The sequence below is a fragment of the Wyeomyia smithii genome, chromosome 3 (assembly GCF_029784165.1).
Source record: "Wyeomyia smithii strain HCP4-BCI-WySm-NY-G18 chromosome 3, ASM2978416v1, whole genome shotgun sequence".
NCBI lineage: Eukaryota > Metazoa > Arthropoda > Insecta > Diptera > Culicidae > Wyeomyia > Wyeomyia smithii.
In genome coordinates, this window is record NC_073696.1 from 255,012,897 (window position 1) to 255,037,146 (window position 24,250).

A 24,250-nucleotide genomic window follows, 5' to 3' on the forward strand; every position below is an offset into this window, starting at 1 on the left:
AAATTCGTGCGAAGTGGCTGGAACCCAAAAGTAAAATTTGAAACCGTGCAAACGTCTTGGGTGCAAACAAGACCTCAGCGGAAAAAAGCCCCTCAGAATAAAATTGACGCGGTTCAACAGAAACTGCAAGTGGAGGACGAGAGACTTTTGAATATTCTGTGAACATTTGATATTCAAAATGAATAAATGTCTTTACTTACTAAAACTCATCGAGCTTATAATTTATTTTGAAAGAAAACTACTGAGTTTTAACTGAAATTATTCTCTTCGATTGGATTCCACTGAAAAATCGCCTTTTGAGTGTGTGTGTGTGTGTGTGTGTGTGTGTGTGTGTGTGTGTGTGTATGTGTGTGTGTGTGTTTATAATTCATCTCCCACTGACCGGCAGTGCTTTTATGGAAAAAACCTATCTGCATCTATTTCTATTTGAAGCTGATATATATTCTATTTTTTAATATATTACATAATATAAAGATGCAAATATTTTTAGTCCTGGAAATGAAAGGTGACAGCTCTAGTGTTCATCCAACGATCCATTTCAAGAATGCCTGGTGACACACGTACATTCCGAGATCGCCTCCATAAACACTAAGCCCCGCATGAACACGTTGTTATATCTATTAGACATAACATTGTTTTCACACTTCCGGACTAATTTGCATTAGTGGCTCGTATTTAATATTATTTGGTCATATGAGCTTTAATGTCTTTAATATAATTTAGAACGATCTTACCAACTTTTGTTCCTCCCCTCCTCCTGCTATGTATCTAACCATCTCGTTGAGTATGGAATGAAAAAAATTCCTCGATATTAGTATTAGAGGTGGGCAATCCGCTCACGAACTGATCTAAAGAGCTGGTTCTTCAAAGTGAGTGAGTGATCTATCGTTCTTTTTTAAAGAGCGGTAGCTCACCCCTTACTTCAAGCAAATAGCTGATAGCTGATTTTGTTGATCAGACACCGCAAGCAAGAGCCAAATGAATGCTTCACCCTAAGCGCAAAGCGGCGCACGACACTGCAATAAAACTTCCAAAAAAAAGCTGCCATCGGCTGCCTGCTCTCCTATGTATAATCATCCACCAGCCGCGGGAATAAAAAATAAAATCTACTTGCCAAAGCTCACACACAGGCACACGGGCTGGCTAACGCCGAGAACGCACACGAAAGGATGGCAAAAGTGGAACAAAAAGAGCGAAAGAACTGGTTCACTGATCTTTTGAATCTGTTCAGACAATCCGCTCCCGAGCTGATCAGAAAGTCAGTTCTTTAAAAGATCGAAATCTTCTGATCGCGAGCGGATTGCCTGCGAGCTGAACAGAAGATCTTCCGATCAGCCTGCGAGCGGATTGCCAGAAGATCAGTGAATCAGTTCTTTCGTTCTTTTCGTTCCACATCCATTCGTGTGTGTACTCGGCGTTAGTCAACCCGTGTAGGTACCTGTATATGAACTGTGACAAGTTGATTTTTTGCAAGCTCTTGCGGCTGGCTGGTGGGTGGGTGATGGGATATGCAGGTTATGCATAGCAGAGCAGACATTTGGTGGCAGCTTGTTTTTGGGAATTCTATTGTAGTTTTGCACGCGGCCTTGCGTCTGGCAAATCGGGTGTAATGCTTTCACATGCCTCTCGCCGGCGGTGTCTGATAATTAGCTACACTGATAGTCAACAAAAATTATGTATGAACGAAAAGAGCGAGTGAGCTGTTATAAAGAACTAGTTCACCTTAGTGAGCGGAACCGCTCTGATCCGCTCACTATAGTGAACCATTTTTCCCATCTCTAATTAGTATTATATTCAAATCTGCTCGACTTTTTCATGGCAGCTAATTCGTTTACCCGCCAGTGAACTGCGGTGGCGCTGCGAGCTTATCTAATTCAACTTTTCGGTCGATGAGTTTTGTGGCTGGTTCAAGTTCAAGTTCGAAACAAACAAAAACCTCGAAAACGTATCGATACTTATCATGTCGAGAGCGGTCCTTTAATTTTCCTCTTCACTCTCCTGGACATTAGAGGAACTGGAACTTTGCGTTTTCACTAATTGAACCACTACTATTCCGCGGGAAACAGCCCTATTACTAAAACTTTACGTTATGGCAGAACGCGCACTATACTTGAATTCTTCACAGTAAAGCTATTGCTTTAAAAGATATGTAGAATGTTCATCTGATATACTTCGACTCCCGCTGAAAAATCGCCTTTTGACTGTGAACAACATTCAGCTTATATAACCGGAAGATCGTTAGACTAGTATGTCGTCTCTCGGTTAGATTTGCCGAGCGCGCAGTCAAATTCGTACCGAGATTCTCGGCATGAAATGACATCTGTCAAATACTGGTTTTCCGAGATTCTCGGCAAAATTAATTCAGCCGAGATGGTTGCCGATCACTCGGCTGTCCAAATCTCGACACAAATAATGCCGAGACTCGGCGAATTTTTTTAAGTGTGTACTATTCCCTTTCAACGGCTTAAGGTGAAACGGGACGGAATCCAAGAATTATTTTATCGTTGTTAATAGCACATGGTTACCAAGTTTTTAATATGTTTGATACATTAAAATTCAACAGAATCATAACAATTTGAACATTTCCATGTGCTGGCGCAGCCTGCTGCTGGCAGGGCTGACAACAAGCACGCAAAATTTGACACACAGAGTTGACTTGAAACTAAAACAAAGCAAAAACTGGAATATTGCGAGGCGCTACACTTCAGAAGCAAGTTTTAGCCCATTTCGGCCGATTTTACTTTCGCGGAAATTACTGACGATGGCGCTGTTTATTGGTGAAAAAAGAAAAGTATACTTAGTCTGAGTGGTTACGCGACTCTTATTTGTGGAAAATGTTCCAGTCGCTACCAGTGCTAAAATATAAAAAACAACGAGAGAGAAAAAAAGTGATGTGAAAAATAACAAAATTAAAACGTTTTAAAGGTTTTACGGTGTAACCAAATTTGCAAACTGATTAGATTTCTCTGATGCTGGTTTAGAAGTTTCACAATAAAAAATTCTCGGGTTTCGTTGATTTTTTCGGTTAGATTCAATGAAACGAACTGCAATATAGTTTACGTTTCAGCGCTATTTCTCCGCGTGCTTTACCGTGCGGATTCCTCTAACTTCTGGCTCTTTTTAATTTCCGAGCATGTTAGCCTAACCTGCTCAGGGGTTGGGAGTGAATGTAAGCCTCAAGCCGCTTCTATTCTTGCGAGCAGGAACTGAGGGAAAGTGAACCACCTAGCGGACCTCGACCATGGTGGAAAGCTTTGCCAAACATGTATGTACTTGGTAACTATTACTTGCTCAGAAGCTTCTGTTTGGAACACCTTCTCGTTAAACCAGTAGCGACGAGGGGTGGAAACTCTTTTCGAGTTACGAATACCGGACTAAGTGGCGGGTGTAAATTAGTGTGGATTACAAAGCTTGCGTACATACATTCAACTTAAAATATATTCATCACGATTCTATACAATGTTTCTCTTAACCTAGGTTCACTTGCTCTTTCCTGCCTGTGTGACTCTCGTTGTTCTTCCAAGTTTACAGCGGGTCGACTCGCTGTACGGTTTCTAGCTACTCGTATCAGGGTATCCTTACCGATTAGCCTGGGCTTTATTACGTTCGCGTGCACTCCGCACGACTATGGCGTATAGTATAGCACCGCTTCTGCGGGGTGGGGGTTATTGGGGCAAATCGAATGGCGACCTTGTGACTGACGAGCTCCTGTCGAAAAGATTTTCTGGGGTAAAACCAGAACAAAACACAAAAAGGCCCCCCAAGGACATGTTCGGAGACAATCAACAATGATTTCAGGCTCTCTTAAAACTACGTTACACAAAAGGGCTTTGTGCCGCGAACTGAAATGTGCCGGGATAAAGATGGTAGTATTCTGACGGAAAATCATGAGGTGACGGTAGAATCGACGAACACCTGAATGGGGCCCAAGCAAAAGACCGTGGAGGCGGAGAAAGCGATCATCCCGTCGGTGCGACAAACGAAGAAGACGTGCTAGCCCCAACGACAGGCGAAGTTAATGATGCCATCAAGCAGCTGAACACAATAAATCGGCTGGGAAGGACGGCCTCAAAGCGAAGCTTATAAAGATGAGCTGGCCACCTGTTTGCACCGGCTGATTGCAAGAATTTGGGATAAAGAACAGCTACCGGAGGAGTGGAAGGATTGGGTTATGTGCCCTATCTTTAAAAAAAGGCGACAAATTGGAATGTGGGAACAATCGTGCGATCACCATCCTGAATGCTCCACCGCCTCTCACCCCTAGCCAACAGTGGAAGTTATCAGGCCGGGTTGGTGGAAGGACGGTCTAAGATGGATCAAATCTTTACTATATGACATATTCTCCAGGAATGCCGTGAATACAAAACCTCGACGCACCACGTATCCGTCGACTTTAAAGCCGCGTATGACACTATCGACTGAAAAGAGCTATGGAAGGTCATGGACGAAAACGGGTTTCCGGGGAAGCTGATTAGACTGATAAAGGCTACGGTGGATGGGACGCAGTACTGTGTACTTCGATTATCGTCGATAATCGTCATCGCCGTTACCGATAACGTATGGTATCGTTATTTACGATAACGATACCGTCTTCAAACATTAACGATGTCGGCGATAACGATAGTCACTAGACGTTATCAACTCACTAACGCCTTATGCCAGTTTTGTCTGCTGTGGTAGCGAATGGTGTACGACTTGATCAAAAAGCAGGCACGGGGTGAGGAAACGTTTTTTGACTTCGGACGATTGGAGAAGAAACATCACTAGGCAACAGGAAGAAACTTTTCCTTATTTGTTTATGTTTCGCTTCTCATCAGGGAAATAAGTTTATTAGTTTTGATTGTTTTAGCTTATGAGGCGCTTTTTAAGCACAAATTGGAATAGTAAGGTATGTAGCATTGTCATATTCGCATTTAAAATGCATCTAAATGATATATCTAATAAAGCAAAAGATGGTATTGCAGTGGATGGTAATAAACAAACGTTATTGAACGTCCAGTAGCTATCGTCATTGACAATGACGATAATGTCTGAAGACGTAAGCGTCATCGTCGATAACGATAACAGACGGTATCGTTATCGGCGTTTACGATAAATTATCGATTAACAACCTTGATTTGAATCCCGCAGGGGGCTTCGACAGGGTGATGGCCTCTCCTGCCTGCTATTCAACATTGCCCTGCAAGTTGTAATAAACGAGCGGACATCAACACGCGAGATATTTTTTTTATGTAATTTATAGGAGTTTTAACTGTACGCGAGGTACTATATTAAACAATAATCCAGTCAATTCGATTGCTTTACTGATGACATGGACATTATCGGCAGAACAACTGCGGCGGTGGCAGAACAGTACGCCAGACTAAAACGGGAAGTAGCGAGAATTTGGGTTGCAGGTAAATACGTCTATAATAAAGTATATGCTAGACGGCGGAACCGAATTTTCATAAGGTGGCTAACGCTGGACGGATACGGTGGGAAGAGCATGTTGCAAGAATGCCGAACAACAACCCTGCGATGATGGTGTTTGCCTCGAATCCGGTAGAAAGGAGACGACCAGGGGCGCAACGAACAAGATAGACCAGGTGGAGCGAGATATGACTAAAAATAATAAACTGCTTACCAGAATAATTTGCATTAATCTTTTTGACAAAAAAAATTGCCCCTTTCCAATATTGCGTTACCATTTACAGCAAAATGAAAAACAATCTAGAAACTGTCTCACTTTTTTGATCGATGAAGAAATTTCTAAGAATTTCTTGTATTTCTAAGACATACTGGATCAAAATAAATTGATTTTGACATCTGGGCTGAAAGATTTTGACATCTGGGCTGAAAAGAAAAGAAAAGATTTTTGACATCTGGGCTGAAAAGAAATTCATTAGTCGGACAAGAGAAACTTCGACCGCTTTGTGGCACGTGTCCGAGAGTCCAATTAAAGTGAAATTTTGAATGGGTACTCTTTTCGAGTAGACGAAATATTTGATCCCTACTTCTAAGCGAAATTCGGTATTCCATTGGTGCCAAGCTCAAAATTTTTTAAAGACCCAGAAGGTCAATTTTTTTTATAAAAAAAATGTTTTCGTGATAACACCACATCTCGACATTTCATGCGTTTCTATAGGCTGTAATACACTCTTTGACCAAACGTCAAATATTTGTCACTTTTTGACAGAAAAAAATTTGGTCAAAGACAATTGTTTGTTTGATTTTAAAGGTGAAACCTTATTGAATCCAAAAATGGCCGACTTCGAGTCACCACTTCGAATTTTCGAAAGCACAAGACTGGGATATAGTTAATGCGTTCCCTGTGAAAATGCTATTTTATGTTTGCTGTGGTGAACCAAACATAAAATAGAATTTTCATAGGGAACGCAATGAGTATTTCCGAGTCTTGTGCTTTTGAAAATTCGAAGTGGTGACTCGAAGTCAGCCATTTTTGGATTCAATGAGGTTCCACCTTAAATGGAGATTAAAAAATCTCTCTAAATCGCTACAATGACAGTTTGCCCATATACCAACCACATACATAAAACATACGTAACACTCAAGAAGAAATCTTCCAAAAAAAGTTGGAACAAAATGAACTACTCGAATGGTACCACGCTCTGAATAAAATCACTGTTTGAGTTGTTTTTCTAAGGCAGTGTATCTGCGCAGCCCTGCATTTCTCTCGTTCCTACTCGAAAAATGCTGCGTTGATTTTGTAAATAACCTTTTGACAGTTCCTTATGGGATTTTCTTTGGGGCTTGATAAAGCCGAGAAAAAGAAAATTTATTTTGTTCACTTTTTATCGAGCAGTTGGACAGGACGAAGTATGGAGCAGTGATACCAAATGTGCAGATTTGTCTGCAAAACGCAGATTTTTGGAGTCCGTGTGCAGATATTTATTGATTTGCAGATATTTGCAGTTTTTCCACGTCTCTGCAGATTTTTGTCAGAATCTCCTTATATTTGCGCAGATTTTCTTTAAATGTGTGCAGATTTTTACAGACTTTTGCCTGCGCGAGCGAAATTTTTTCGGATCACGGATAGATTTTTTTCAGATTTCGAGCACATTTTTCCGGTTTTTCGTGCAGTTGCAGACATTTTTCAAAACCTTCTGGCATCTCTGACGGAGTACTATGGAGCAACGAGTACCAGAAAAAAAACGCCAGTGTTACGTATGTCTTAAGCCTGTAGTACACTCTTTTACCGAGCGTCAAATATTTGTGTCTTTTTGTCAGATAAAAATTTGGTCAAAGATAATTATTTGCACTCTCCGATTTCAACATGGGGCAAACACGGGCAAACAACAACCATGATGTCAAATAAATTTGACCATTGTGTCAGAAGGTCAAATATTTGACCATTAGACAAAGAGTGTACTACAGGCTTTATGTATGTGTACCAACTGTCATTGTAGCGATTTCGAGCAGTTGCGTTTGCAATTTAATTCGTGATTTAAAAATCGAAGAACGATAGAAAATTTTTGAAAATCACGTTTTTCTAAGAAAATGGAGCTGATGATATAAGAAACTGATATAGCTAAACAACCCAATTATCATGAAACCTTTTTTTGAGAAGACGAAACATTTGGGCATCCGAAAAAACAATTTTCATTGCCATCTTAATGTACAAAAACAGCAATGTTTCAGATTTTCTATGTCATAATTTTGGGTTAACAATTCGCCTTAAATCACCTAAGAAAATTCCCTTCACATAACTTCGAGCACCATCAGTTCCTTGAAACGCTTGAAACTGAAACATCCGTTTTAATATCACCCAAGTACAACGCTGCTGAGCATGGCTTTAAGTTTCAGCCATGTGCTTCTGACAGTTCGAAACGTCAAAATGCGTGGCTGTCTCTCGCCCCCACTTCTGCTGTTTTCATTCACGAATTGGACACCTCATCCAACCATCGCGAGCGAGTGTGTTAAAGTTGCTTCGACTAGTTCGGGGAAAATTTATCAATAACCAGTGGCCCGTGCAGAAGAAATCCAGCAAAATGACGGCTTTAACTTGGGAGGAAAAAGAACAGCTGATAACGCGCAATCTACAGGAGGTTCTCGGGCAGGATAACATGCGTACCATTCTGAAAGAGCGCGACCTAAAAATATATTGGGGCACAGCCACCACCGGTAAGCCGCACATTGCCTATTTCGTACCGATGTCCAAAGTGGCCGATTTTCTGAAGGCTGGCTGTGAAGTTACGATTTTGTTCGCCGACTTACATGGATATCTCGATAACATGAAGGCTCCGTGGTCATTGCTGCAAGAACGAACAAAGTACTATGAAGCCGTTATTAAGGCAATGTTGACGTCCTTGGAAGTTCCGCTGGAGAAGCTAAAGTTCGTACGCGGAACAGACTATCAACTGTCCAAGGAATACACGTTGGATGTCTACAAACTATCGTCGGTGGTAACGCAGCACGATGCCAAGAAGGCAGGAGCCGAGGTAGTCAAACAGGTTGAGCATCCGCTGCTGTCCGGTATTTTGTATCCAGGTTTGCAAGCTTTGGACGAAGAGTACCTAAAAGTAGATGCTCAATTCGGGGGTGTGGATCAGCGTAAAATTTTCACCTTTGCGGAGAAATATTTGCCCCAGCTGGGATATGCCAAGCGAGTACATCTGATGAATCCGATGATTCCAGGGTTGACTGGAGGTAAGATGTCTTCCAGTGAAGATGATTCTAAAATAGATCTTCTCGACAGTGCCGCCAAGGTGAAGTCCAAAATTAAAAAAGCTTTTTGCGAACCCGGTAACATTGAAGACAACGGATTGCTGAAGTTTGTTAAACATGTCATTTATCCGATGTTTAAAGCCGGTGAGGGATTTGAAATTAAGCGGAAGCCTGATTTCGGCGGAGATCTTAAATTCGAAACCTACGAATCTTTAGAAGCAAGCTTCGCGTCCCAAGAGTTGCATCCCGGTGATCTGAAGGGGGCGGTGGAAATCTACATAAATCGTTTGTTGGAGCCTATTCGCAAGATATTCGATGATGAGTTTCATCGCCAGCTTTCGGAACGGGCTTACCCAACGGGGGCGAAGGCAGGCGGTAAAAAAGCGACCACGCAGCAAGTTGCAGGTGAAAATACACCCGACAAGGTTGAGCTTAAAGTGGGCCAAATAGTAGAAGCGGTTAAACATCCGGACGCCGACAGTCTTTGCATCCTGAGTGTGGATATTGGAGGCGAGACAAAGAAAAGCATCGTAAGCAATCTGATGGCCTATTACGCGTTGGAAGATTTGAAAAACCGGTCGGTTGTTACACTAACAAACATGAAATCATCGAAAATCCGTGGAGTAGAAAGCGAGGGACTGGTGTTGTGTGCCTTCAATGCGGATAAGTATGAACCTTTAGCTGTTCCCGAGGGAGCTAAAATTGGCGAACGTATTATTGTGGAAGGTTTCGATAATACTAAGGCGGAAGTGGCACAGTTGAATCCTAAAAAGAAGGTAAGTTTTTGTGTACGAACTCATTCTATGGTTGAATACTGATATTGGTTTATTTTTTTAAGGTTTGGGATAAGATTCAAGCGGAGCTAAAAACCAACTCCGATGGCGAAGCAATGTGGAAAGAATTCTCTCTATTAACGCTAAATGGTGATAAAGTTAGCAGCTCGCTAAAGGGATGTAATATCAAGTAGAGAACTTAAACTTATCGTCGAGATTATGCATTAAGCTATCAATCCTGTGTTCCCCGCTGTTCGGATTACTGAAAAACGAAATATTGTCGGTTATTTTGATTGCGCAAGATATATTGCGCAAGAATAACTCTTCACCAAGCTTTACGTGGTGGTAAACATTTATTGAATGATTCAATTTTGATGACTTCCAATCGATCAAACTATTCAATGTGTCTTCGAATGCCGCCTCAGCCCGCTACTGTCGGCAAACTTGGCCGGACATGTACCACACTTGTACGGTTTCTCACCGCTGTGGACCCTCCGGTGGATGATAAGTTTCCCGGACGAGTAAAAGCACTTGTCACATTCGGTGCAACGAAACGGACGATCGTTGTTGTGCGACCGAAAGTGAACCGTCCGCGAATAATGGGTCCGAAAGCGCTTGGGACACTCAGAGCACGCGTACGGGCGCTCTCCCGTATGATAGCGAATGTGATTTTTTAGATTGCCACTTTCAGCGAAACCTTCGTCGAAAAAAATACATCTGACACAGTTGTATAGTGAAAAAATACTATATAGTACTTACCCTTTCCGCACTGCGGACACAGATATGGTTTCGAACCGACGTGGGTCCGCTCGTGAGCAGTCAAATTTCCCCGCTGATGGAAACGCATCTCGCAGTATTGGCACTTGAACCGCTTCACGGCAGAATGAATTCGTATGTGGCTTCGTAGACCCACTTTATCCTTAAAAGTACCATCGCACTGCGGACACTTGTACGGTTTAGTTTCCGTCGCGTGAACCGTTTCGTGTTCGTATTTTTCTTTCAGAATAGAAAATTCCTGGAAACAATATTCGCACATCAGATTGTGAACGGTCGGCAGTGAAGCGAGTGCTCCCGGGCCAAGCTGTTCGTTATCGTCTGTCGATTCGGACTGGTGACAAGACCGCATATGTTTCTGTAGTAGTGTAGTCTTAGAAAAAGACTTTCCACACTCGTCGCACCGAATTGGTTCGAGTTTAAATTGCTGAACTACTTTAACATCAGAACCAATGTTAACGGGTTGCTCCGGAGCGGCACTGGAAGTGGGCTGATCAAGCTCAGCCGTGGATTGGAGTTCTGCTAAATCAATTTTGACCTCCAAGACTTCGCTTTCCTCCTGCATTTCCGAGTCCTCCTCTTCTTCATCATCATCATCATCATCGGATCGAATTATCAAATGCTCCTCGAAAATGTCAGCCTCTGTAGCAGAAGTGGTGGTTATCTCTACATTTGATGTTTGCTCCTCTGACGGATTGGTGGAGTTCTCTGTTATCAGTACATTTTCTTTGTGATCGACATCCGGTCTACTCGTACGATTACTATCACCCGACCTGGTAGAAGCCGTCGGACGACTTATCCGGAGGATGTTGTTTTGGATAGCTTTTTGTTTGAATAGGTGGGCAGCTTTTAGGTCATCGTAGCAGGGTATACACAGATGATCTTCATCTTCGACCTACCGAATAGAAGGCGTTTTGAAAAAGAAAACTTTGGACTGTGTGCCGATTTTACCTCGACTCCCGTGACGGACGTAAACATCTGGTCCAGTCCATTTGGGTGCTTGAAGATCGCTACCATGCCGGACCCACGGATCCGGCATGCGACGCAAGATGCACTCATTGCTGAACGCTGCAGGTTCCGGAATATTCACAGATCTAACCCACAACAATTCAATATGTTGTTGTTGTTGTTGAAGTTTGTGTTTATTGGTCCTGACTAGCAATGGGCGATATTGTATCGGTATCGGAAATATCGATACTTTTGAGACAATATTTCGATTTTTTGGATCGATACACAAGCGTCCGATACTCGACCGTATCGATACTGAAAACCGCGATAATTGTATCGATATTATTTTATGCATACGGACCAGCTAGCTGACATGTTACAAGGGCTAACATCTCAATGTGTACACGAGATCACCGCCACTTTTGATACGCTATGTTATGCTGTCTGTCAGCGTCAGTGGAGCCCACACATCGTAGAACCGCTGCGATGTTGGCTGCGATAAAGCAAAGCAAATCGGATGGAGATGCCAGCTAGTTGATACGAGCTGGAACCACTGAAAAGCTGCCACTGTCAGTATAAGTATCGCACAAGTCTATTTGCACTAGCAAAACTTAAGCCTGTATTACACTCCTTGACCAAGCGTCAAATATTTGGCACTTTTTGACAGATAAAAATTTGGTCGAAGATAATTATTTGTCACTCTCTAATTTTAACATGAGGAAAACACGGGCAAACAACAACCATGATGTCAAATAAATTTGACCATTATGTCAGAAGGTCAAAAATTTGACCATTAGACAAAGAGTGTACTACAGGCTTTAGATGGAGAAATAGATAGAGAGAATGTTGTGAGCCAAACGAACTGTCAAAATCTGAGCCAAACGCAGCATAGGGCCAAATTCGAAATTTGTTTTACTTAAGCCACACCTTTAAAGCCAAAAAGGAGTGCTCAATAATAACGTGTTCTCAAATACTTTCAAAAATAGGCATAGCTCTACGCTGCATTATTAAGGCACAAAACTTATATTGTTTCTCTGACAATTGATTAAAATATTGTTTGTTTACATTTATACTCAGCTTCATTTGTTTTTATTTCAATAAATTCTACTTTCTGCGTTAAAATGCATCCACAAACCCCTCAAACGAAATTCAACGTTATCAGAAATGATGTTTGGCTTCGATTTAGTTGGGCTATAACCCAACGAGCGGGAGCCCAACTAAAACGTAGCCCAACTAAACATAGCCCAACGAGCGAAATTTGACTGTATTTTAAAAACAAATATAAGTTTTCTGGTTACACTGTTCAGATCGAATATTTGCAAGCGGAAACTAACTCATGCTTTCCGTCGACACAAGTTAGAGTACAAGTGAAAAAAAAAATTGCAATATTTATTAGTTAGAAAAATTCAGCGGTAGACTTCACTATCTTATTTTCGCTGACATATCTATTTTTTTATGTCATCAACTACCTCATCAATTAATATGGAAGTGTGTCAATAATTTATACAAATAAGACGGGAGCTTCACAGCCAGGGGCCAGTGAATACAAATCTTGAAGATATAAGTTGTTTAATTCATTTGTTTGCCAAAGCTCAGAATTTCTGCATAACCTGTATGTATTTGTTTGTAAAGTCATTTGATTCATGCTGCTCTAGAGAATGCGGATAGATACCAGAAAAACAACAAAAAGTCGGCACATCAAATTTTCATTGCTGGAAACCACCAAAATTTTGCTGATTTTTGGTGTGCTGTGCTTCCAGCAATCTGTTCAGCAAAATGAAATTTGCTAATTATTCAGTAATGCTCAATTGCATAAAAGTGACAGGTCGTTTGCTGCATGTTCGGTAAAACAAAATACAACTTGCTGTTCGTCAGCTATGACAATTTGCTGTTCATTCAGCAAAGCATAAATCAATTTGCTGGTTAACCAGTTGATTCAAGGGAACCATGTTTCCGTCAGGCACCAGATTCCATCCGCCCATCGGATCATAGGCAAATTACTGTTGAACTAGAGATGTATGATTATCATTTCAACTTTTAAGTTCATCTAGCCCAACAAGGACTTAGCTATGGTCCCATATTCGCTATCAGGAGCTTAGCGATGATCCCGTACCAGCTGCACAGCGATTTGGCGCGTTTTACTAATGACAGCTTGACGTAAATTTTTTGACATATCAATTCTTTTGCTGGACTCCATTCATTTACTGTTTTCTGTTCAGCAAATAGTTTTGCTGTATTTTCGCGAATCACTGAATCGAATACTGGTTTTCAGTAAATTCAGGGTGGCCACTCAATATCAATTTTCAATTTCCCGGTTTTTCCCCGGTTTTCCCGATGAAATTTAGCGAAATTTCCCGGTGTTTTATTTTTAAAACATATGAGAAAAAAATCAATTTTCACATGCTTATTTGTGCCTTGCAAAAATAGTGTTACAAAACTATGAAAAACATTCCTCCTTCATCGTGTTTAGCTGTTTGTCGACTTTAGCAAGTACCTTCATGGTGATCTGCTGCACAATTTTCGCCCTCTTTATCTCCAAATCGTTGACAATCTTTGCCTTCTCGCGCTTTTTTGCTTCCTTCTGCATCTTTCTCTGTCAACCTTCTCTCGAGCTTGCAGTGCTTCTGTATCAGGATGCCAATGAAATGCGTGGGATAAATTCAAGAGTTGGGGCATAGAGTTTTTGTCTTCTAGAAAAATGTCCTCAGGCAAAACTTCAAGCGGACTTTGGGAAGAAGAGCCTCAGAGTGACCAATGAAAAAAATGCACATGAAACTGTCAAGATGCATTTTGCAAAATGCATGAAACGTTGAGATCTGTTATTTCAAAACAATTTTTTTTTTTCGAAAAACTTCGATCCTGGGACTTTAAAATTTTCGAGCTGGGGTCAATGTAATGTATAAGAAATTTTCTCATGGTCCGTAAAATAAATTCAACTGACACGCTGAATGAGCAGTTTGAAAAAAAAAAAATTAATTTAGCAACTGTTTGTTTTTGATATAGAAAAAATCTGAGAAATCTTTAACAAATAGCTCTTCAAGGTGGCGTCTTTCCCCAACAAAATCAAGTAGTCAAAAGGTCCAACACAGAATGAAAAAACTTTTTTTGCTGCTTGTGGTTAAAATCATACCAAAAATCGGGAAGTACAAACCGGGTAGCTCCGTTCCGGTCCGGTTCGAAATAAAATCGAGACTCGAAGTTTCCGGTCCTATTTGACTTTTGACCGGATTCTCTCCGATGCGATGTCGAACACTATTCACAAAAAGTTTCAATACGCCTCCCGCGACACTGATAACTTTTTGACTTCTTTAAAATCTGACAATATATGTTACGGAACAGTAAATTTAGCCACCTGATCAAGCCTGATTTTATTTGACGCAGATCTTGCTGCGAAGCCGCTGTCGACTTTAACTGAAACTAACAACCAGCTTTCCCCTATCCGGCAGAATCATGCCAGTTAGGTAAACATTAAATAAACAGGGTCTCATGTTGACATTTCCTCAGAAACTGTTGAACAAATAAAGCGGCAGACATGAAGGAGGATGATTTTCCCGGCGTGAAGCCTAATTTCCCGGTTTTCCCGTATTTTTTTTCCCGGTGATTTAAAATTCCCGGCTTTTTCCCGCTTTTCCCGTTTTTCCGGTAGAGTGGCCACCCTGAGTAAATGTATTTATCAAAAATTCAAAAAATGATCTCAGCTATAGTATCGATACTTCTGGTATCGATACTTTTTGACCGATATTTTGAGTATCTCGATACTTTCGGTTCTTCGGGTATCGATACTGAAGTATCGATACTCTCCGTCGTATCGCCCAATGCTAGTCCTGACACAAGTAAAAGAGATTTTTAAGGCTGTTCGCACCTACGCAAACTCTCATATGCAATTGTCAATTTATGTGTGAAAACAAAAGCAAAAATATTTCCCTCCTTCACTTTCGCAAGTAAATACCAAACCAATTTCAACAGAGTCGTCAAGGCCAATTGGCCCGAGAACAATTCAATTTGTTGTTATGAATATGAATCTTTTTTTCACAAACGGTTTGTATGTTAAGCTCATGTTACACTGTTTACAATACAGCAGAGATGCCAGATGTTTTTGAAAAATGTCTGCAACTGCCCGAAAAACCGGAAAAAATGTGCTCGAAATCTGAAAAAAAATCTATCCGTTTTCCGAAAAAAATTCGCTCGCGTAGGCAAAAGTCTTTTAAAATCTGCACACATTTTCAGAAAATCTGCGCAAAGATAAGGAGACTCTGACAAAAATCTGCAGAAACCGTGAGAAAACTGTAAATATCTGCAAATCAAAAAATATCTGCACACGGATTCCAAAAATCTGCGTTTTGCAGACAAATCTGCAAATTTGGTATCCCTGCACTACAGGTTCAAAATATCACACTAGCTGCTGTCAAGGGTTGCCAAGAGGCAGGAAAATTTTTGCATATTCTGTAAACTGCTTGTTCAGTACGTTCAGGTTCACAGTCGTATTATAGGATTTTTCTTCAATTTTTGCACTGTTGGAATTCAGTAAAAAATAGTTAGAAGGTAGACTTTTTTCAGTTTGGCAAAATTGATCATTGAACATCTCGTATATTTGATGCACTTCGCTTATATGCTCTCGATGAGCTCTTTGAAAAAGAGTGTTTTAAACGTAATTTACCATCAAAAGAACCAACCAGTGCCAACGAGAGTGAAAAGTACATACACTGATAAAAATACAGTCTGTTTAGCGACGGTAGCGACATCACACTTTACTTTACCATTTAGCATAACGGGTATTATTTTGAGGATAATTCATGGCACACATGCAAAATTTTACACACTTTTTTCAGACCGTTTGTTCGTCGCCTGTTAGGCTGTTCTCTGTGCTTAAAAGTTGTTGTAATTGTACCTAGTTTTACCATAATTTAACTATATTTTACATTGAAAATACATCATTCTTACATTAAATCTCATTGTCCAGAACAATAAAAAACATGTTTTTGCCTTTTTTACTATACGGAATGTAGCACCAAGGCTTTGCTATGCTTGTACCATAACAAAGGGGGATTGTTATGTATCTTAACAGCGTTTTCCAGGCACTTTTTTTCATACATTTGAAAGCCACTGACAATGTTTTTCATGGTAAAATTATTGTCGGTGGACATTCAACAACAAAAAACTTTGTTAAAACATGGTAATAACAAAAAACGTTTGCAAGCTTACAGTAAAAATACCATGTTTTTTTTGGTTACAATAAAAAATATTGTCCATTCAATATTCTCAGCACAAAATACATCGTAAATTTTTTTCGGATAGTTCTAAGTACTTAACCTTATCAGACCAATTTAAAAACGTGATTATTGTTTGGCTTGAGGAAACAAGCACTATAGGCTTATGATGAATAATTATCAATTTATTTTAAGAAGTATTGCGAAAAATTATCCACTTTTACAAGTAGGACGAAACAATATTTAAGCCTTTTTTCAATCGCCTGCATATGTAACGAAGACTTTTTCCTTTCACGGAAATGCTTGTGTCATCGCAGAACAATGAATTGTCAATCCTTGAGGTAAATCTGGAAGATCAGGACAGGACCCAAGACCGAACCGCAAGGCACACCAGCTCTAACAGGAAGATTGATCAGTGAGATAATTTTTTAAAATTTTGATTAGAAAAACTGAACAAATATAAAAATTAATTTAAACTGAAAATAGAAATTATTTTTCTATGTTATTAAGAGCAGCTCCAATGGAATAACCTTCAGATTTGAAAGCTCGTATTATATTTCTAACCCTGAGCAATTGAGAAGTAGGTAGTGGAATGTCCATGGCGAAATCCGAACTATTAATCTGTGAAAATTGAATTTCCATTGATGTGTGACAGCTTCCTGTTAAGCATAATTCTCTCATACAGTTTACTTATCCTAGCAGGCAAACTGATTGGTCGAGAACTTGAAACCTCAACTGGATTCTTTCTTCCTAAAATTTGAGTAATTTATTGATTTTTCTTTAATTTGGGAAAACATACAAGTTTGAAACAACAATTGAAAATTTTTACTGTAAATACCATTGTGTTCTCAGGAAGATTTTTGATTAATATGTTAAAGATCCCATCGTCACCCGGTGCATTCATATTTTCAAAGCTTATATTTTTGAGATAATTGATTAAATCTCATTCAAGATAGTTTCAATTACTACGGCAGGAAATGAAATTCTGAGAAGAAATAAAATTATATAATTATATTTATATTGAACTAGTTGAACGTTCCCGGCGATGCTCGGGATCAAAGGCTTCAAAATTAGGAATCATTTTTTATAATTCATTGCAATATTAGCACAACTCACTTCAAAAATATTTCACATCTTATACGTCCATCATCACTTTAAGTACTTTAATATTCTGAGAACGCACAGAACGGAAATACTCATATTGGATTGCATTTTGTGATTTTGGGCTGTTTCACAGAAACTGGAAGTCGCCATTTCGGATATCAAAATGTCGTACGGTGTTCCACTTTCGGAAGTATTGAAATGGTTGGCCAAATACCACTTCTGGCTATTTTCCTGAAACCAGAAGTCGCCATTCTGGAAAATGTTGTGTAGAGTCATCCCAGTTCCGAATATACCAAATTCGGGTGATTTTTCGGATATTCGATAATCGTTTACAGTAAAACCTCTTTTTATGTAACTTTTGAAAGAAAGAAATCGAAGTAATAAGAATTGAGAATGACCATTCATGCTTAGTTCTCCTCTATAATGACATCTAAAAAGATGACATGTGAATTTTCATAACGAAAATGTTTTCGGTGTCCAAAGAAACACGTCTGAGAGGAAGTTAATGCTTTAATCCACAAAACTACGTAGAAATTAAATAAAAATTAATGCATAAGTCACCTCCTAATCGATGTTTAAACCAATGAAATGTGGCCTTTTTTACAGCCAAGTTTAGGTAAACGTAAAAAGGAAATCGAATCCCGTAATGTGTTTACCATTCACAAAACTACGAAAACATCAAAAATGTATTTTTTTTTCTGCTCAACTCGCACATGATCAAAACATGGATTTTGCTGCAGGAAAATATTTGCAGACGTTGAAGGAACAACGAACTTTTTATTGAAAAAAAAATCACATGTCATCGCTTAGATTTTTTATTTAGAGGCGAATTAAGCTTATGCTTAAAAAGTCTAAATTTTGCATGCATTATTTGCATTCAAATATTCAAAAAGAGTATTTTAATGTGTTTTTCTGTATGCACAAAATTATCTTCAAACATACTTCAAACATACGTAGTTTTTAAAGTAACATCTAACAGTAACAACTTTTAGCAATAAGATATTATTATTTCCCAAATGTTGTTCCTGAACATTAACAAACATTTCAATGAAAAACAATTACATATCATAGGTTTGAATTTTGATTTAGAGGCAAATTGAGCCCAAATATTCATGATTTTGCATGTTTTACATAGTGTTATTTTACTCAAAAGTCATTCCTGAACATACACAAATATTTTAATGAAAAAATCATATATCATAGCTGCAGGACAAATTGAGCCTAAAATATCATGGTTTTGCATTTTCATGTGGTTCTGTGAAAAATATTTAAATTTTAAATAATCAGATACCTATTAATTTTTCCTCAAATATCTTTCGTCAACATCAACGAATGATTAATTATAGAAAAAATCACAGATCACAGCTTGGGGTTTTGATTTAGAGGCAAATTCAGCTTAAAAAGTCATAATTTTGCATGTTTCACGTAGTTTTGTGAATAATATCTCGAGTTTTAGTGATCAGATACCTATTATTTTTCCTCAAATGTCTTTCTTATACATCAACGAACATTTAAGTGAAAAAAGAATCACAAGTCATCGCTTTGAATTTTGATTTGGAGACGAATTAAGTATAAAAAGTCATAATTTTGCATGTTTCACGCAGTTTTGTGAATAATATCTCAAGGTTTAGTGATCGGATACTAAATATTTTTCCTCAAATGTCTTACCTGAACATTAACAAACATTTTAATGTAAAAAGAATCATATGTCATCGCTTTGAATTTGGATTTAGAGGCAAATTTAGCACAAAAAGTTATAGTTTTGCATGTTTTACGTAGTTTTGTGAAAGAATATCTCAAGTTTTAGTAATCAGATACTAATAGCTTTTCCTCAAATGTCTTTAATGAATATGACAAACATTTTAATTAAAAAAGAATCATATGTCATCGCTTTGAATTTTGATTTAGAGGCAATTCAGCACAAAAAGTCATAATTTTGCATGTTTTACGTAGTTTTGTGAATAATATCTCAAATTTTAGTTATCAGACACCTATGATTTTTTCTCAAATGTCTTTCCTGAACATTGGCAAACATTTTTATGAAAAAAACCTACATGTCACCGCTTATATTTTTGATTTAGAACGATTCAAAATGATAATAATTACTGTACACCTCAGAGACGGAGGGAATAATATCAATAAGATCAAACGTTACGGAATTCCATTTTTATATAGTAGATTCATCTTCAATTGGACTCACAACATTCAAATTTTAATTATGAACCCTCAAATGAGTTTTTGAGCCTTTTGTTCATTGGATGCAAGAAAATGAGAAAGCTTTCAAAATGGTTTTGAATATGATTTTTAAACTTTAGTCTCCAAAATTTGATTTCTCAGAATAGTAAATCAATGTGTAATTTCTTTCTGTAAATCTCTATAAAATAGATTTATATACATAGATTCAAAAACAGGGTCACGAGACCATTGATATTGACCACTGCGAACATTTTTTAAGCGATCAAGAAGCTGCAGGATCTCATTCTTAATGCATTCACAATCTTATGCCAGTAAAATTTCCACGATTGACGAGTGTGTTTTCGAAAAATGTCACATATTTTTGCATGAAACCAGGCATGTCTAAACCCACCACACCACCGCGTGTGTGTTTCAAGCGATGCCACGGAGTATTTAGATTGCCTTTCAGTGGGTATACAAAACGAATAACCCGTAGTGTTCTAGATAAAACAGCCCTTCGAAAGATTCGGTAAACACAGGCCCGAGTGTTCTTAACTTCGTGAGTCCTCGGGAACCCGCATGCCTACACGTGTTTTCTCAAACGCTTCATTTTCCAAAAGTACATATGAAAAAAATATTGCAGGTAGTTGTATGCGATGGCTAACATCCAACTATCCATTATTATTCCATTGTCAATCTCTTCGTGGCGACTAATGCTTGTGTGTTCCCCGAAACTGCAAGCTCTCGGTTGCCTCATGTGCCAAAGTTAAAAACCCTCGGTTGGCGTGTTTACGAATGGCTCTCCAGTGTTTTGTCTTGAGCTCGCGACGGAGGGTAATACGAAATGCCCTGCGTGGTGTGTTTATTAGCAGATGGGCCACATGCGCTTTCGAGTGCTGTGGTTACCCATGCCTGCATGAAACTAACAAAATTCTTGATTTATCGTTTACAAACATTCTGAAAAATGTTAGTGAAAGTAATAAGATTTTTCGTATTCATAATCCGGACTTAAAATAGTCTGTGAAAAATCTTTCATGTTTTTTTTTTGTTCAAGTGTGAAATATTTGATCTTATTCCTGGAAACTAATCACTTCAATATGCTAGAAAATGTAATGTAACAAAAAATGAAAAACCGTTTGGTCGAGTAACAGCTTAAATCTTTTGTTAAGCCGAAATCCTTTAAATTAACAAGGGGATATTAGCGAGGGGCGAGACAGCTTTTATTTCAGTTACTCTTATGCTTGGGAGTAACTCTAATTTACTCAATATTACTCCGAAATATTCAGATAATTCACATCTTCGATTACCTTGAGGACAAGAAAAATATATGAGCGGTGAGACCGAGTAACATTCATATTTATATTCGCTGTGGGGATGAGGTTGAAGGATAGATATTCAGAGACACGAGAGATGCTCAGATTTGCTCTTTATTTTTCACGTTTTCTTAGAAAACCTCAAATTTACTCACTTTTATCTGAGTTACTCTTATACTTAAGAGTTACTCTAATTTACTCAATATTACTCCGAAATTCTCAGCTGATTCTCATCTTTGATTACCTTGAGAGCAAGAAATATATATGAACGGTGGGACCTAGCAACATTCATGTCTATATTTGCGGTGGGAAAAAATGTTTTAGGATGGATATTCAGAGACACGAGAGTTACTCAGATTTGGTCATAATTTTTCAGGTTTTCTCAGAAAAACTCGGAAAACCTCAAATTTACTCACTGTCTTACCCCTCGGATATTAGCAGGGGGGATCTATCTGTCAAAAATCGTGTAACCAACATATTCGGCAACATGGTGTTTGTTTTGGTTTTTGTTCCTTTTGGTCATGAAATTGATCGATGTGAAATATTATAGAATTGGAATGTTTTTCATCAAAACTCGAGAAACCGCGGAAAACTTTCATGAATGTTGTTTAGCTATTCACATTTTTCCCCCATTTTTGTTCATAGTTACAAACATCATGGACCAACAAACGTCATGGACCAGAGTTGATCTGCGATAACACACACATATATGAAATTTGACAGCAGTGAATCCCCTCTGGATATTAGCGACAACCATAAACGACCTTAAATTTTGTGAAGCAAAAAAAATCAAATAGAAAAAATCACAGGAAGGTTGTATGCAAAGCCACGACCGCAAGGTTGAAGTAGAATACTTTTACAAGAAAGATAACCCGGCTGCTTGCGTCATTTTTTCTAGTAAATAAACGTTGACCGTTCATTGGCAGTATTGTAATTTCTTTTTGTTTGATATTTTGAATGAAGTTCATTGAATATTTTTAAATTTTGTGCAAATGAGAAGTTGAAGTGCTGCCGAATTGTAATATGCACATTTGATACGACATCATTAAACAGGAACGGAACAAAAGCTACGGTTGTGCAGAACGCGAATGCCGGCGCGATGCGATTCGCCTTACCGTGGTGAAATGTACAGCTCTTTTTAAGGCGAAGTAGAGCTATACATTTCAACAGATTTCGTCTTGCCGAATCGCATCGCGCCGTTATATGCGTTCTGCATGACCGTAGCCAAACACTAAGCGATGCAAACACGTAATAATAGTCAGAGTATGTATGTAGATGAAGATAATTAACTTTGGATTATAGCGCAAAACGAGAAAATATTAACTCTTCAAATATTCATTTGTGTTCTTCAAATTTCAGTTGTTCAATTTAATATCCGATGAAATGTCTGTTTATTATCTGTTGAAGCTCTTATTTAGGCCAAATGATGCATTCCCAATTTACTAGGACCATAACTTTGCCGACCGTGCTTGGGAAAGCGCGGTATAACGACCAAGCAGATGTCGAATTTTGTGTTTTGACAAGGCTTAAGAATTTTCAATAGTACAATAGTTCGAATGATAAAATTGCAATTTCATGCATTTGGTAGGAATCTTAGAAGATTTTCTAATCGATTGCTGCAAAAACGAAGGAAATCCATCGAAAACTAACCGATTTATTAGCATTTGAAATTGGACATATTTCTCACTTTATTCAGTTTTAGATTTTCATTTCACATCCCTATGTAGCCGAACTTCCTGAGAGAAGTATTCTACTTCAAAACTGTAGTACCTATGAAAGAACTCTTTATATCTACCCTAGAAGTTTAATATTTAGCACACACAAACTAAATTTCGATTGCAAATCATTGTAACTCCGAAAACAGTTGAATCCGTTGATCACGTAATTTCAGCAGATCTGGCACCTGTGGCACAAGAATAACCTTCAAAAACATTACCCTCTTTGCTTCGCGATGTTATTCGTCGGTTGTCGGCTCAGTGCTCTACACACACCCCAACTCAAATTTTTGTGACAGAACGTTTCTCTCTTCCCTCAAGTAGCGTGGTCGCTTTTCTGTACAAAGATCATCAAATTATTTGAAATCTGTCCACAGAATATTAAATTGTGGTCAACACTTTAAACGTGTTTGTTACGAAGAAAAAGCTCCAACCAACAGCAGAATGGTAAGTATGAAAATGACATTCTCATTTTTATCAGAGTATGGTCATAGTTCATGATAACAGTATGCATGATGCAATTTGAAGCAAAACAGCCATTTAAACTACGAATTGTAAAATTTATTAATATAAAACAAACATCATTTAAAGAAATTCATACTACAACATCGAGTAACATGCCGGCATCTGGAACATGATTACGTAACAACACCGGTTCACGTTTCTCGAAAGATCCAGAACGAGTAGAGGTTATGTTGTCATCACAAAATTTCATCTTTGATTTCAGGCTACCAAACGCTTAATCCCCCTGCTGGACCGTGTTTTGATTCAACGTGCCGAGGCGTTGACAAAAACCAAGGGCGGTATCGTGCTACCGGAGAAGGCCCAATCGAAAGTGCTAGAAGGTACTGTCATCGCCGTAGGACCGGGAGCACGAAACACACAAACCGGACAGCACGTTCCGCTGGGGGTAACCATCGGTGAGAAGGTTCTGCTACCCGAGTACGGGGGCACCAAAGTGGATCTAGGTGACGCCAAAGAGTACCATCTGTTCCGGGAGTCGGATATCCTGGCGAAAATCGAATAGAACCAGCAGAGCCGCCCTCGACAGCCAACCAGACCCAATGCGATTCGCGTTAGACATCCATCGAAGAACGGCGAGCTGGTTGAGATTCGGCTCTGAACAGCTGTTATAATTTTAGGGAAACTCCTGGCGAGATCTTTAGCTACTAAATAGCATTCGTTCCGCGTGTGTGTGTGAGTTGAATGTTGAACTGAAACGCGCTTGACTCGCATTTAAATCACAATTAGGCGACCGCGTTTCAGAGGATGTACTCGAGGGCCACACCCAATTGTGGGGACCACCAAGGTTTGTCGTTCGAACGTTGCTGCTCCTACCATGATTGGGATGAGATCTTGCTCGGTTGTGGGTCGTGAAACCAAAACTTGCTAGGTTCCTGCAAGCGAGGAAGATCCTTTTATTTAAGCAGGCCAATGGTTTGACTAGAGAGAAGACTCGAACGAACTGTTTGGCTTACGGATGCGTGTGTGCGTGCTGCTACTTTTACCGATAAGAGTACGATTCTTAGGTTTATTTTCCGTTGAATAAAAAACAAGAATAACAAAACTGATGTGTT

At 39.0% G+C, this 24,250-nt stretch overlaps 3 protein-coding genes across 3 annotated transcripts; 2 read left to right on the plus strand and 1 right to left on the minus strand.

Moving 5' to 3' along the window:
• Window positions 1–7,850: 7,850 nt before the first annotated feature.
• Window positions 7,851–9,778, plus strand: LOC129729802 (tyrosine--tRNA ligase, cytoplasmic). The gene is made up of 2 exons (XM_055688629.1): window positions 7,851–9,440; window positions 9,503–9,778. The coding sequence occupies exons 1-2, from the start codon at window positions 7,989–7,991 to the stop codon at window positions 9,629–9,631; spliced, it is 1,581 nt and encodes a 526-aa protein (XP_055544604.1). The 5' UTR covers window positions 7,851–7,988; the 3' UTR covers window positions 9,632–9,778.
• LOC129729801 (zinc finger and SCAN domain-containing protein 2) lies at window positions 9,722–11,361 on the minus strand. Its single transcript, XM_055688628.1, has 3 exons — window positions 11,163–11,361; window positions 10,197–11,106; window positions 9,722–10,134 (listed from the first exon to the last, which is right to left on the minus strand). The coding sequence occupies exons 1-3, from the start codon at window positions 11,268–11,270 to the stop codon at window positions 9,836–9,838; spliced, it is 1,317 nt and encodes a 438-aa protein (XP_055544603.1). The 5' UTR covers window positions 11,271–11,361; the 3' UTR covers window positions 9,722–9,835.
• Window positions 11,362–22,914: 11,553 nt separating this feature from the next.
• On the plus strand, window positions 22,915–24,240 carry LOC129729803 (10 kDa heat shock protein, mitochondrial). The gene is made up of 2 exons (XM_055688630.1): window positions 22,915–23,120; window positions 23,401–24,240. The coding sequence occupies exons 1-2, from the start codon at window positions 23,118–23,120 to the stop codon at window positions 23,698–23,700; spliced, it is 303 nt and encodes a 100-aa protein (XP_055544605.1). The 5' UTR covers window positions 22,915–23,117; the 3' UTR covers window positions 23,701–24,240.
• The last annotated feature ends 10 nt before the right edge of the window (window positions 24,241–24,250 follow it).

Excerpts from the sequence above, each read along its gene's own strand:
- LOC129729801 (XM_055688628.1), bottom strand. The coding sequence starts at position 11,270 with ATGAGTGCATCTTGCGTCGCATGCCGGATCCGTGGGTCCGGCATGGTA. Across the intron at positions 11,107-11,162 it reads CGTCCGTCACGGGAGTCGAG|GTCGAAGATGAAGATCATCT; the intron begins GTAAAATCGGCA and ends TCTATTCGGTAG. Across the intron at positions 10,135-10,196 it reads GTGTCCGCAGTGCGGAAAGG|GTTTCGCTGAAAGTGGCAAT; the intron begins GTAAGTACTATA and ends TTTTCGACGAAG.
- LOC129729802 (XM_055688629.1), top strand. The coding sequence starts at position 7,989 with ATGACGGCTTTAACTTGGGAGGAAAAAGAACAGCTGATAACGCGCAAT. Across the intron at positions 9,441-9,502 it reads AGTTGAATCCTAAAAAGAAG|GTTTGGGATAAGATTCAAGC; the intron begins GTAAGTTTTTGT and ends TATTTTTTTAAG.